This window comes from Pleuronectes platessa, chromosome 9 (assembly GCF_947347685.1).
Source record: "Pleuronectes platessa chromosome 9, fPlePla1.1, whole genome shotgun sequence".
In the NCBI taxonomy this organism is placed as follows: Eukaryota; Metazoa; Chordata; class Actinopteri; order Pleuronectiformes; family Pleuronectidae; genus Pleuronectes; species Pleuronectes platessa.
In genome coordinates, this window is record NC_070634.1 from 22,625,242 (window position 1) to 22,640,269 (window position 15,028).

The window sequence follows — 15,028 nt, forward strand, 5'->3', positions numbered from 1 at the left end:
ACCCACAAACTGCATGACCTTTGACCAACAGCCTGAAAAAAATAAAAATCAATATCCCTATGGAGCCACGTGCACATTGAAGCTGAAACACCATTTTATTCTGAAGTAAGGGTCAAGAGTTAAAACAGACTTGAGGGGTTTGGGGATTTCTCAAGGTTTTTACGAGCCCAGATAATCCTTTATACATAAAACACAATACACACATTTTGTGATCTTACCTCGGCACTTCATTAAAAATCCCCCCCGACCAAACAAAGTGCATCACTTTGCAGAGTAAGTGTCAGAAATGTTCCCCATGTGAACCAGGTGGAGTAGAACAGGCTGCATAGGCATCGGCCAATATAACTCAGATGTGAGGGAGTGTAAATACAGGCTCACATGCACAAACATCCCTGGTTTACTGTGCACAGGCAGTGTTGTGTGTGACCTGTGCAATGACAATGACAATAGAAAGACACAATTATTTAAGGACAGAGGATGTCCCACCCTGTTAAAGCCCTATGAGACGAATTGTAATTCGTGAATATGGGCTATACAAATAAAATTTGATTGATTGATTGATTCATTGACAATTAGCAAAGTGAGATAAACTGGCACGAACTTTCTTTGTTATCCGGTCGGCAGCTTTGTGTGGACTTGGATTTCTCTTCTGTGTTTGAGCATTTCCTCCGTAACACGTCACACATTCATGTGGTGAAACAAGGGGTGTTGTGAAGTCCCAGTGACATTGACCTTTGACCTCTGAATTGTATTGAGGTCATCTGTCGGTCAAAGTGAATGTTTGTGCCAGAGGTGGTTGTGCCAGTTGCATCACCTTCACAAGAACATGAGGTGACCTTGGCCTTTAACCACCAAAATCTGATGGGTTCATCTCGGGAATTCAAGTGAATGTTTGGACCAAATTTGAAGGAATTCCCTGGAGACGTTCCTGAGCTGCTGGGTTCACAAGGTCAACACGATGTTTCAGGAAGTTCCACATTATGAAAATGTGATTCCATATAAAATGTGTGTAGCAAGTGGCAGCAATAACAAAAACACAATTTAAGTGTAAAATGGACTTTATCACATTCACATTGCAATAAATCTCAATTTGATATCTTTATATGATACATGAGGGAGGGGGGGGGGGGTCGATGTACATATGTTCCTTCAGTACATTAATTGTGTTCTCGTATAGAAACACACACACACTCATTTACAAATGGCTGGTAAATACTGTTTAAAAGATCTCCAGAGAAAAAAAAAAAATGCCTGTGACATCAAACCATTTTGGAGGAAATGAAATTGAACCCGACATTCACACACATCAGAGGAAACTCGCAAAGACTGCATCTGACGGTTCGACTTGAGATGCTGACGTCAAAACCGAAACAAATACCGTAGAAAATATTTGACTTGCAACTTTGACCAAACCTTACTGCGAGTACTAGTGGAATATTTGACCCACTACATATAGTAGGAGTACGTTTTAGATTTTGAAGGCAATAACATAAAGTGTGTTTTAAATCTCTGCTCTATTAGTGGTGTCAAATTAGAAAGCAGTGTTTTTCTGTAGCTGCACGTTTAGGGAAATATTCTCACCAGTTTTCGGGAGCTCACAGAAACACGGACCCTGAATCCACAGGTCGCTTGTTTCCGGACTTTACTCAGCGAAAAAGAGATGTACCGTTATTTTCGTGATTCTAAATTAACTTTCTTTAAACATTCTCAAGACACAAGATTAAACTGTTTCTTTTCTTTTAAACTAGACGTCTCTCAAACATAAAAGTGTGTATTCATTTTTTCCAAGCACTGACTTCCATCCAATATGGACCTAAAGAAAAAATTAATCTAAAAAATAAAATAAAAACATCCAAGGCATCGGAAAATATAGTGAGACACCGTGAACAGACAAATCAAAAAAAATGTCAACCCGAATTTCTGAAGCTTACATCATTTCTTAGCAACATAAAAAAAAGTGTACAGGACATTAATAGCTATTTGTGATTCTGTATTTACACTTCATTATGAATCTCTGAAGAACAACAGACATTGTGGCGCCACGCCGGGCCGTGAAGCACCGATCGGGTCGAGTGACTCTTCATCGGAATAAAAGAGGGTGGATTTTCTCAATTATAATAATTTCACCTATAATTCTCTGTTATTATCTTGAGAAAAATACAATAATCCAAGAAAATGTCCCAGACGGGTAGCCATTCTTTCCACACACTCGCACACACACACACACACACACACACAGACATATACAAACACACACGCACAAACACACACATACATACACGCCAGTAAAACCAGAGAGGTGTAGAAAAGACATTTTGAGTGGTTAACCACAGAGGAGTCGACAGATGGGTGTAACCTCTGAACAACAGCAGCAGCATCTCTCCCTCGTTCTTCTCTCTGACAGGAAGGAGACTCCATCTCACGCATCATTAGAAATTAAACTTGATTTACACAAAAATCCAGCACACAAATAAGGTGGAACAAAAAAAGAGACAGCATTCTGCGCTGGGTTGTTTCTACCCAGGCATTCAGAGGGGACAGCACTCGACTCTCTGTGGATCTCTCAGGACCCCTGCGGTCTTCCCCAATTATCCTCAACCACTAAATCCCGTGCAGTGACAAAGCCAGGAATGTTTTGCCGTTGTTAACTCCCCCCCCCCTCCCCCCCTCCCCACTCACACCTCCAGGAGGCTTGGGAAGTCCAGCGAGCACAGAAAGTTCTGCCTCTTGACGATGTGTCCAGAACGAGGATGAGTCCGGCACAGTGGATTTGACCTCACGGCCCATGTGCCTACCGAAAAGCTCCCAAACTTCCATTTGCTTATGACTCAGATCTCCGGGATGTGTCTCTCGCGTAAAGAGGAGGCTTTTCCCAGGACTTTAGAGTAAACAGGATAATTCAGTGGAGGAGGATACTTCTGGGTAACGGAGGAGGAAAAGAAAGAGGGAAGGAAAATGTAGAAAAGCTGCTGCTCATGAACCAAAATCACTCAATGGTATGAAAAATAAAAAACAAAATGTAAAAAATAAATCCAGTTGTCACATGGTCTGTTGTATGAGAAATATTTAAAAATAATGAGCTCTAAAGGATGCACTGGTTATGAGGAGAACATGTCACTCTTGCTGATTGGTGACCAGTTTGTGTGAGCGGCAGCTTCAAGCTCGTCTGTCCTGAAAATCTACCTCTTTTAATAAATAGTAGAAAAATAACATTTTCTTCTTTTGAAGTGATTTTCTCTTTTCTGTGTTTCTGTGAACCACTGAATGTTTTGGCTACTTGTTCACAGACATTCATGAAAAAGTTCAAATAGCTTTTCAATCTGCTTTATAAAAGAACCAGCAGCTTCTCCTTTGACCAAAAAAAAGGCAAATACTTGAGAAGTGTCCGTATCTTCAGAACCACGGAGAGTAAAGCTGTGGTATAATCCGTAATTATGGGATGGAGCCCCGGGACAACATCAGGCTCTAGGTTTAATTTGATTGTCCATTGATCCAATAGTGTTTGCTGCGTCTTCTGGAGGAAAACAAAGAAGTTTGTCCTGTGTCGAGGGTTTCAGGTTCAACTGGTGTCCTCTCCTCGTTGAAGGTCCAATGAATGAGCTCAGGCCCCAAAGCTGCACTCGTACCGAGTCCTGAAGGCCAACTTTCTTTAGAAAACAAAGAAAAACTCCCATTTAGTTATTTCTACTGGCCCAGGTCTGGTCTGTCTGTGTTAAACCGTGTCGATTTCCCAGATGTTAGACTGGGAACAGTGGAAAAAGGGATGAGATGTTGGCACAATGACACAATGAGGCTAATACCCATAAGGAGCTGAGGAGGAAGTGTCCGCAGCTCAGTGGCACGATGGGTTCGAGTCCAGCTGTGGCCTCTCTCTCTCTCTCCGCCCGTCCTGTCCGTACCCAACTGTCTAATCGAGCACAAATGTTTCCCGTTTTTTTTAAATAGTCATTAATAACAAATATAAAATCCCTGGCCGGAGGGGCAACGCCACGCCGAGGATCAGCACTCTGCGTCCACACTGTGCACGGTGACCGCGGCCTGCAGGTGGTGCGTGTGCAGCGGGTGGTGGTGCGTGTGCGTGTGCCGGTACGGGTGGAACTTGTGGCTGAGCAGCGCTGCCGTCTGGGGCGGCGTGTCCAGGTCCATGTCGTCATCGTGGTTCCCCACGTCCACGCCGGCCGAGAGCGGGTCGTTGTTTCCGGGCGGATTCTCGCTGTCCTCCTGCGGACTCATGGTGCTGTAGCCTGGACACAGAAAACAAGAAGAAGTCGGCATTAGTGGACTGAATACAACTCATCATCCTCAATAAAACCTAGAGGTCGTGGGCCCTGTTGTAGACCAGAGTCCCTCATGAACACACACGGGCAGATGGGGATGTGGGAAATGCATTAAAAGGTTTTGTTTGTTATCGCTAAGGCAGAGAGACTTGAAATAGATGAATAAAAACTGCAATAAAGCAAAATGTCTTTGTTTTACATTGCAACATAATTTGTTTTAACCAAAGAGCCTCATTCAGTCACTGCACAGAGAATCAAAGATGTGAACAGCTCCACGTACACCAGCGTGGCACAGCCTCCACAACCAGGAAATGAAAGGACACCATAAAAGAATCTACTCTGCAAATGACGCCCTCGGGTCAGAATCATTCAACACAGGAACAACACGTGAACACACGCTAACACAGAACGCTTCTCTTTTCATGGTGCGGTGACAACTACACATCCCTGCTGGGGATTATCTTCCCCATATGCTCTCAGCTTTCACACCAAAATGTGGGAAAAAAAGAAAAAAGAATGATACATATTTATGATCGCTTTCCTCTACATACGTGCAGCCTGAGGAGATGGCATCGGGAGCCAACATGGCTGTTAGGATAGCCTACATTGGTAAAGTGGGGCAATGGCAGCACTGCTGTCACAGGGAGTTACTGGGTCAAAGTGTGATTAACAGATGGAACATAAGGAGATCTATATTTTATGATACTGCACTCGACTCAATGTAGTATCCTAAATTCATACCAGGCCAAACTTCCCCTCGATCAAGCTTAATTGATCAAAGTGATGGAGAGCTCTATTTTAATGTTGTGTATATTATGAAGGTGACATACGCAGCATGGTGTAAAATAGGGAAATGTCCTCTGGGTTCCCTGAGGTGCAGTAAAACCTTGCACCTGAGTCAATTTGAAACACTTTCTTATAAATGTTCGCCCCAGATTTCTCCAAATTAGCCTGGTTAAAAAAAGACAATGGAAAGGACGGACAAAAAAGGGGGGGGGGGGGGGTGACAGAGGGAGAGAAAGAGATTGAGGGAATACCGAGGGAGGGATAGAGGGAGAGTTGGGGATTAAAGGAAAAGAGAGGGATGAAGACTTCAAAGAAGTTCCAGACCTCAGCACAGTTTATCAGTCTCTTCCCCAAAGCCAGGGCCGTAGCTTCAGGTGGGTTCACAGCTAACGGTGACCTGGGGACACATTTAAAAGCTGCACCAGGGAACTGAATCCATCCTGAAGTCGAGACATGTGGACAGAGACAACTATCGGAGACAAAACTAGAAAGGTCTCATTATGATAAGACCTTTCAGATTGGTGTTATATATATATATATATAACCTGCGTGGACTAACATCCTCTCTTTCCATTATTGCAAACTCCTCTTCCTCTCGGCCTCCGTCCTCTTGCCCTTCAGACTCACTCTAATGTCCCCTCTTTCATCATTTTTACATGTTTACAGCTCTGCACTTGTCCTCCATGTCCTCTCCCCACTAATACATTATGATGTACAATTCTTTCCTGTCCAGTTATTGTCCTTGCCTTTCTCTTGAACTACATTATGACATGAGAAAGATACTTTACTTTAATTCTGCCTGATTTTATTTCCACAAAACATTCACTCAATAACGAACCTTGTGTAGAGAAACATTATTGGTTAAAACTAGTTTTCTCCATTCCTCTGCAGCTCTATCTCACATTTCTCTCTCCTCGCTGGCTGAGGCCACTCTATCCCACTCTCCTCTCTTCACATTCACCCTCTCGCTCACCCTCGGTTATGCAACAAGTAACAGAGAACACTCGTGCCAGGAAGTGGAGCGATGCCATATGTAGGTGGTGAGAGCTCATGCGGGTGAAACCGTCCATCCGCGCTCATCGCGTGTCAGACTTACACAAGTTCTACAAATGGTTACAGCGAACATGAGCCTCTGTCTCTCAGAGAGCCGGAGAGAAGAGAAGAGAATGGTAGAGAGCTGTGATGGCATGGAAAGAGCGAGCCAAGAGCTGAACCAGTGCCAGTGAGCTGAGTGGGAACTGTGGGTTTAACGCTGGGCCGTAACATTTCGGGAAGGAACAGTGTTCATTTTGTAAAAATGAAACCTAAGCCTTAGAATGGGATTGAGATGAATTTCATTTGATTCAGGTTTTAATGCTCTAATATGAGCATGTTTACAGGAATTTAAATAGCTTTGTTTTGACCTATATTCTGGTTTGTATCGTATTTGGCATTTGGTGTTTACATGGAATATTAAAACTGGTTATTCATATAACTATAGATGATAGCTACAGTATCCAGGTTTCTGATCATCTATGTACATCTGGGTCTTGATTACTCATCTCAGACAATATGCTCTGTGCCGACAAACAGGATTCAGATACATGGATAAAGTAAAAACACATAACCAGGGATCTGCGAAAACTAAGGATATGAGTTTGCGTTCACCAGACTCACAAGTTATAAAAACATCCTCACTTCTCTGAGCTTGCATCACTGTGGCTTAAGGTGAATAAAGGAAACCCAGACATCCTCTATCTCAGCCCTTTGTTGGGGATCCAGGGGTTTTCCCAGGCCAGGTGGGACGGGGCTACGCACACTCCACCATGTTTTGGGTCTTGAGATCTCTCCTTGACATAATTTACATGAAGCTTCCTCATCATAAACTGAAACTGACACCGACTTCTCTCCACACTGAAGAGCAGCAGCTCGACTCCAAGATCCCCCAGATCATCTGAGCTCGTCAAACTCTAAACTCACAGAGTCCAGACATCACTTCCCTCCTGTGGTAAATTTCATAGAGTCCATATTCTAATCCTGGAGTTCGGTTGATGTGTGAAGAGATACTGTCGAGCACTTTGGGTTTTATGGTTTCAACACAACTCATCATTTACAGAGCAGCGAATCCCAAAAAACTGATTGTTTTAGACCAAACTGTTGAGAGATCATCATGAATACGTTTGACCTCAAGATGTTGTAAAGCTAGATGAGAGACACGTGATGCCTTTTCACTTTATCTTTCATCGAGTGTGTTAAGTGGGTTTTTGTGTATGTTAAAGTTCTGCAAAGTCAAAAAACTCTCTTCCCTCACTGAAACCACTGAGGCCCTCCTCCTGCTGTTTTCAGGAGGGGGGCCTTAAAGGGACAGGAGCTTAAACCGAGTGTTTCAGACAGAGGCTGAAAAGAAGAGCTGCAGCAATGGACTGTTTGAGGAAAGTGATGAGTTTTATGAACATTGGAGCCTGTAAACATTTTCTAGTAATAAAACAAATGAAATTATTAGCAGAATATGTCTCCTTTGAAATATGCCCCATTGACGATAGTGACTTTAGGTTAAGACTTTTTAAGACCATAATAAATTAAATTTAAGACCTTTGTCAAGTTTGACAGATATGAAGGAATATCAGAGTCTCCCAGAATTACTTACAATTCTCCTTGAATGACATGTTGAAGTAACCAAGTAGAGAATAACTCCAGAAACACCACGTCACAAACTACAGGCATTTAACAGGGAGTTTGGAGCATCATCACATTTGTGCATGTATTAAAACCGTCCTGGTCTCTGTGTGTTGATGTATCTGAGTGTAGCACAGGAATAACATGTCTTACCGTGGTCGCTCTCTGTCCCGGATCGTCCCCAGTACCGACGCCTCCGCTCGGGAGTGTGTGTGTGTCTCTCGATCACGGCAGCTATGAATCTTGTGTTGCTGACTGGAAGTGAAGAGAGAACACACACAGATCAACACAGAGGCCGCGGGTAAGTGGGTACCCACGTGTGTTTAATGTTGGAAAAGTGACGACTTCAACCACAGGTTTTAGACCTGATCAGGGATCAGGCAGAACTTACTGATGCCTCTGTCCTCGTGGCTGTCCTCGTCCCTCTCGTCTCGTTCATTATCCAGGTTCGACATCCTCACTGACATTTCTGGAGCAGCGTGGAGGTGAAGAGAGCAGGAGGAGAGAAGCAGAAAGATGAGATCAGATGGATGCTACCGTTCGTAAAAAATGTAAATTACTGCAGGAATGACAATCAGGATGGTGGGGGGGGGGTGGACTTGCTGACTTTTATATCCAAACAAAGCACAAATAACAAAAGGCCATCATGAGATAACATCTAGCTGCTTTAACCCAGATAATGACCTGTGTACAAAGGCGAGCCCGAGGGAAGGGAAGGGGTGTGTGTTGGATCAACAGATGCTGCTGCGTGGTGCTGGTGTCAGTCGCTGCCAGACTGCTCGTTAATGACGCCGCTTTAAAATGTTATTTTCTGTGAAAATGTGAAGCGACTGACAACCTCCTTTTCATTTGCAGTTTTTTGCGGCACAAGGCCAAGCAGGAAAATAGAAAATAACACGTTTCCTTGTTCCTCCTTGCTGCCAAAATGTGATATGAATAAAGATAATGTTGAAATGTTGAAATTTGACTTCCATTTCAATTTCACAGATCTATTTGTTGGGTACATTTGACTTGTCTTGGCTTGTCTGTACAAATGTGAGACAGAATCCATCTGTAGTCGTTTTCAGACATGAACTCTGGACAATCTCTGCACAATAGGACAAGACATTCTCCCTCTTGCCTGTTTCTCTATAAGTTTATATTTTCATCTCTGTCTTCTATGTGTATGGCTCCTCTTTTTCATATGTATTTGTATTCTTTTGGTTTCTTCAGTTCTGTGCCCACTCTCTGTGTGGATCCTCTGGAGAATCTCCTGCTCTATTCCCACATGTGCTCTGGAAAACCTCCAGAGATTCTTCGGAGTCTGGTGCACGTCTGGAAGGAGCCTGTGAGTCACACTTACCCTGTGCAGCCAGTGGTGACATGTGCTGGTGACGGCGCCGGTGGATCTGGTGTCTGTACGCATACACCGCCAGCACCAACACCATGATGCATCCCATAATGCCCCCAGCGACCGGACCCACGGGGGCGCTCTTGATCATGTTCAGAGACGCCACCTCCTCATCTGCAGATGAAAGAGAGAGAGAGAGAGATGAAGAGAGACGGATGAGGCAGAACGGACGAAGAAGTGACAGAACAACGAGCCAGAATCAAACAGCTCGGCTCCCGACTCATGCTGCGCTGCCAGAACATTTCTATTCCACTCTCCCATCAGTGTGTCACGCTCCAGAATGATTATTAAAGCTAACAGCCAATTAAATAAAAATAAAAAAAACTGATAACAGAGCCAGAGACAAACAATCAAGCAACAGAGAAGTTTCAGCCTGAATCTACACAAGTCACAATTCAGCTGTGACCAGGATGACAATGGAATTAATTAGACTTCTGTTGTTGCTTGTTTCCTCCCTCCACAGGCTGAAATCTAGTTAAAGCACAATTCATCCTGAAGGACTCTGTCACTTTGCACAATAAAAAACGCCGCGTGTGGAAACTCACCCAGGACTCCCAGGCCGTCCGCGTAGGGACTCTTGGCGCCGACGATGCCCCCGAAGCACTCCTTCTGCAGGGCGCAGTACGGCTTGTCCAGGTGGGTCTTACCATCGCTCTCCACCATGCACCACTCACAGTCCAGCACGCCAAAACAGTCGCTGAAACGGGAAGAAGAAAACAAAATCAACAGTTGTTTTTAAAGTTTGGCTGAGTGGTAAAGAATCACAGTGCTAGAAGATTCTGGATTTGTCGAGGTAAGAATACTTTCTCCAGTTTTTTTGCCCTCCGCCAAGGAAGCTACGTTTTCCTCTGCGTGTGTTCACCTGTTGATTAACTACTGGAAGGATTTTATTGATTTCTCAAAGAAAAATTCATGAGTCTTCAGGGGACTGATATCTATGAGTGAGAACAATTTCATGCCAATTCCAATAAAAACCCAGATCTGGTGAATTAAAAATTTGGTGTCATAAGGGCACTATTGGACCTTGGCAGAAGAATGTGCTCTCTGAGCTCCACTTCAGTTTATTAATTCATTTTGATGGATTTATACAGGAACTCGGCTCAGTGTTATTAACACATAAACACACACGCTCTTTTAATATCATCAAAAGTGTTTTGTTTGTTTCTCTTTACCAACACACTGGTGTGTTTCATGCAGAACAACAAAGGTGAAAAAGGGTAAAAACACAAATCTACACCTCCCCCTTGTCTCCACTAGGCGGCACTGTCCCACAGCAGTGATATTCTTGCTGTTGTCACCCTGTACTGTACCTCAAGGCAGATTTATGTGTCTCTGTATGGATGTGTTTGTATAAACTTGATGCATAGTGTGTCTTTGTGTAGTTCAGTGTGTGTGTGTACCTGCTGGTGTATCTCTGGCTGCAGCGGGTGTTGATGCACTGGGGCAGGGCGTCATGCAGACTGGGATCAATCACATTCAGGCTGACCGGCTCCTGGTGCACCTCGCAGCTCGGGTTCCTTTGCAAAACACAGACGTAAATAAAACACACGGGGTGAAAACACGCACATCCTCAGTCAACACATCCAGCCGACACAATCCATCAGCCTCCGAGCGGGAAACACGATAACGTTCAACAAAAGCAAACACAGTAAAACTGACGTGGGAGAAAAGAGAAAGAAAATCAAAGCTTGATCAAACAAAGCACGTCAATGTATGCAAATGAGCTCCGGAAAGGACAAACAGCAATGACACGACAACAGAGAGAAATCTGACAGTGAGAGACGATAATTGCACGTCTCCCTGAAATAAAACAGGAATTGGCATTTGATGCATTGACATGCTGTCAAAGGCGGCCGATGGTTGACGAGAGGAGGTGGATAAAACAAGAGGGAGAGACGGGGAGAGAGAGAGAGGGAGGGAGGTGTGAGAGGAAGAGAATGATGGACAGAGTGAGACGAGGAGGAGGAAGAGACAGACACGCTAAAACAGAAAGGAGGGACAGTGAAAGACAAGTCAAAGTGAGGAAACAGACAGAAACATTCACAAAGCACAAAAGTGTCAACAATTAAATTCACAACGACAGGAAGTGAGAGGGACAGACTTCAACACACCACAGCAAACCTTTTTCACATTATTGCTTGATACTGCAAATAACACAAATAATATATCAGATATACTAAATATTAATTATCAGCTGTCTGCCATGACAAGAGATATTGAGACATTTAAATTTTGACATCTACAACTTTATAACTGAATTTGTAATGGCTATGGATACTTACTGGACATGTCACCAGTCCGTCCCAAGACAATTATTATTATTATGGTTATTATTACTATTATTATCAAAGCTAAATTACTCTCTAACCATCCTCACGTCTTAAAAATGGTTAAAAGGAATCGAGCATCATCTGAAAAGTATCCTCGTTCATTATGTACCTAAAATTATAATTAAAAAAAATTCTGCATATTTTTTATATTTTTCTCAGCCTTATATCATTAAGTATAATTCCTGAGCGATACATATGTGGAGATATGTGAAGTGTCTTTGAGGCAAAACTTCCACTAACCTGTTCTCAGCATTGGTGAGGTTGCCTGTGCACTCGTTGACCTCTAGGGGGCACTCACATGGACACTCACACTCATTCTGCTCCATTCTGAAACACACACACACACAATGTCACGGTCAGTCAGAAGAACTCTACCACCGCTGTTTCCTGTTATATCACAATAAACTCCCTCTGAGAGTGAGTGGGCGGAGTCAAAGACCTGTGGCAGTTGAGGCAGAGTCGGTCCACGGTGCTGCAGGCGCAGAACGCCAGAGAGTCACACGTCTCGTTCACGATGCCGGCGAAGGCGTTGGTGCCCGGGATCCGGGTCAGACGGTACTTTGAGCAATGGCTTCCATGGACCAGGTTGGTGAGGTCCCCCTGGTGGAGAAAAAGAGGATTAGATAACAGTGGAAATGGAAGAGATTAAAGAACTTGAAGGTATGATGAGGACATAAAGTCAAGGAAATTGTAAAGAAACTTCTTAGGAAGATGAGGTTTTAAGACAAATTTGTGATTTCATTCTCAAAGAGTCTAAGTATGACACTTTAATATCTGTAAAACTGCTGTTTTTAATGAATGTAGTAACTCTTGGAAGTTTTAATAGGTATATAGTACACAGGAGCAATGCATGGGTGCAACTAGAGCGACCACCACTAGGTAGCAGTGTTGCTCTATCAAATTCAAATATGGTGCACTCCTCAGACTGTACCTCCGTGTTCAATACTGAGTCTGAGCCTCAAACATCTGTGACTCACCACGATGCTGGTGTTGAACTTGTAGAAGCGCTGCACGGTGCGGTCGCTGAAGCTGTTGCAAAGATTCTTCTTCACAAAGTTGGGATGGTTGAGGATGTCGTTCGCAACCAACGGCTCCTGCAATAAAAAAAAAATCAAGATTACAAACAGGCCAAAATCAGATTGAATTCCAAATCATATGAATGGTTTGTTTGTGGAGGAGAATGAGTTGTGTTAATTATTGTCTTTGCTGTGTAAACAACAATTGAATCTTTGTGCACTTTCCCCAGATTAAAGATCATCCAGATTCCAGTTTATTCTCACAACCACACGTTTTAAAGGACGTGGAGTTTGTAATGTGAATGTTCGAGGTCGGTTTGAAGGATTACGCCAAAAAACTACAGAACAGATTTCCATTGCACTTGGAGGAAGGATGGGACATGTACCAAGAATGAACCCATTCAACTTTAACATGGATCTAGAGACAGGAAAGTATCCAGAGATGTTTTTATGACTTCTTAAACTTTGTGACATGCAGCGCTTTCTGGGCAATTTCACTGGTTTCCATTCACGGATCTCAGGCGTATTAAGAGGACTGTGTGTGACCAGTTGCAGCAGATTCAAAAAATGGTTTCATGTAGGGGTGCGATGCTTCAAAGCTGTAACTACCCCCAGTGTGTAGCTGGGACAATGTGAAGGAACAAACAGTGTGTTGGTGGATGCTTGTGTTCCTCTTGTTTAGGTAGTTGTTGTGTGTTTCTGGGTGCGTTACCTTGTGCGTGATGTGCTGCTGCTCTGCAGGGGCATGACCTTTGGGGTCAATGAGAGTGGGGTGTGCCACCAGGTACCCTCTGTCCTCCATTATGAAGCACCTACGATGTGAACACACAAATGTTAGAGAGCAGACAGTGACTCTTTCATTCTTGAGCTACAACAGAAAAGTGACTTTAAAGAATATATAGTTGGATGCTTCTTCTTCCCGATGCTAACTCCAGCTTCATTCATCTGAATAATACGGCTGCATTCTTCTTCCCTTTGTCCCTTAAACATTCTGCAGAAATATGTCTCGTCTCTGGCCCCCGCCCCCTTTGAGCTAATCCTGTTTTACATGGCCCCTGCACACCAACAGGGAGAGCATGAAGGAAGTGGAGCGAGGGAGAGAGGGGGGGGGGAGAACAACAGGGGGAAGAAGAGGGGGTTGGAAAAGAAAGGATGAAGAAGAAGAAGACTAAAAAAAACTGAAAAAAGGACATTAAAGCTGGAGGAAGTATGTAGGAACTGAGGCGGCAGCGACGCCACATCTGCAGCAGGAATGCTGTGATAATCAGCTTAACTCTTTTCCCTCCTTCTTTCTTCTTGATCTCTCTGCAAGTTGCTCAGTGAAACGGGGGGGAAGGAGAAAGAAGAAAGAAGAAAGAAGCAATGATTTGCAAAAGTCAATCATCCCCATCGATCCCCCCCCCCACCCACCTGATCTTGTTGCCCTTGTCCTGGTTGCACACGGGCAGCAGGTCGAGCAACACTTTGTAGAAGTAGCGCAGCGTGAAGTCGATGCCCATCACGGCTATTGCGTAACCAGGGGCCGTCTGAGTGCTGCAGGGAAAAGAAAAAACAAGGATTAGAAGAAATTCTAAATGAAAAACAGATTTCCGTGTGTGCGATTGTGTCGTCAGCTGCACACTGAGGAAAAAAGTGGATCAAAATTGTCGGTTGCGTTGTTGGTCCTGAGCCATAAACACAAACCGCACGTGGCCCTGCACACTGTGTGTAGACGTGTTTACAGACTGCGTGATTATACGCTCAGTGAGTCGGTACACAACAACACCCTGATCCCGGGTTATCACACGCTGAATGTTTGTGTGTGGACTGAACATTTGCATGGACCATGGTAAACAGATCTTATCCAGCTGATGCAAACTGATGTTGACCACTGTGGAGAGTTGGAGGCTCAGTGAACTCGACTTGGTCTCACATCTCACACAGGCCGTGTCTGAAACTGTGTGAAATAGTTTTTATAATTTGGAAGACAAATAGTCTTTAGGATTTTCCTTTTATCACAACGTTTCTCAACACAATACACAAACAGTGATACTTTCTGTGTGTGTGTGTGGGGGGGGGGGGGGGTTCCAAAGTTCCCCAGTACATGATTTTCCGGCCCCCAAAATCATGTCCCTCCCCCACAGATTATATATATTCCCATGCAAAATCTGTTTATTGTGATTGTCTTACCTCGACGCGTGGAGGGTGTGGCTGATCGTGACCACGTATCCAGCCCCGCCCACGTCCAGGTACGGCCCTGTGAAGGTGATGAGGCCAGGGTTGGCCACGGCATGCTGGTACCTGCAAGACGCATCACGGGGGCAGAGGGTTAGCTCAATGAGTTCAGATCATCTCATAACTTTTACTCCTGACTGACAAAGTTAATGATCTTTTAAAGATGCTCCTCAGGTTTTTGTTTTCCATCTGTGCTGGGCGGGTGCAACTATTACTGATGAACATATTGGCATTGGTATTCTTATAGTGGTGTTATTGAAACCTGGCCCCTGTGTTTATAACTTAGGGTGTCTACATGATTAGTACTTATTTTAAATAAATTTTGGAAATGGGCCATGGCACAGCAGCAGTGACTACAAT

General features: G+C 43.9%; 1 protein-coding gene across 1 annotated transcript in view; it reads right to left on the bottom strand.

Moving 5' to 3' along the window:
* Positions 1 to 1,623: 1,623 nt before the first annotated feature.
* Positions 1,624 to 15,028, bottom strand: part of cachd1 (cache domain containing 1) — a 70,653-nt gene continuing 57,248 nt past the window's right edge. The window contains exons 16-27 of the mRNA XM_053431302.1: positions 14,624 to 14,734; positions 13,865 to 13,987; positions 13,167 to 13,266; positions 12,416 to 12,532; positions 11,878 to 12,038; positions 11,679 to 11,765; positions 10,509 to 10,625; positions 9,654 to 9,805; positions 9,061 to 9,222; positions 8,110 to 8,187; positions 7,872 to 7,973; positions 1,624 to 4,244 (exon numbers count right to left, since the gene is read on the bottom strand). Of these exons, the coding sequence (XP_053287277.1) occupies positions 4,000 to 4,244; positions 7,872 to 7,973; positions 8,110 to 8,187; positions 9,061 to 9,222; positions 9,654 to 9,805; positions 10,509 to 10,625; positions 11,679 to 11,765; positions 11,878 to 12,038; positions 12,416 to 12,532; positions 13,167 to 13,266; positions 13,865 to 13,987; positions 14,624 to 14,734 (1,555 nt within the window). The 3' untranslated portion in view covers positions 1,624 to 3,999. The remainder of the gene's footprint in view (positions 4,245 to 7,871; positions 7,974 to 8,109; positions 8,188 to 9,060; positions 9,223 to 9,653; positions 9,806 to 10,508; positions 10,626 to 11,678; positions 11,766 to 11,877; positions 12,039 to 12,415; positions 12,533 to 13,166; positions 13,267 to 13,864; positions 13,988 to 14,623; positions 14,735 to 15,028) is intronic.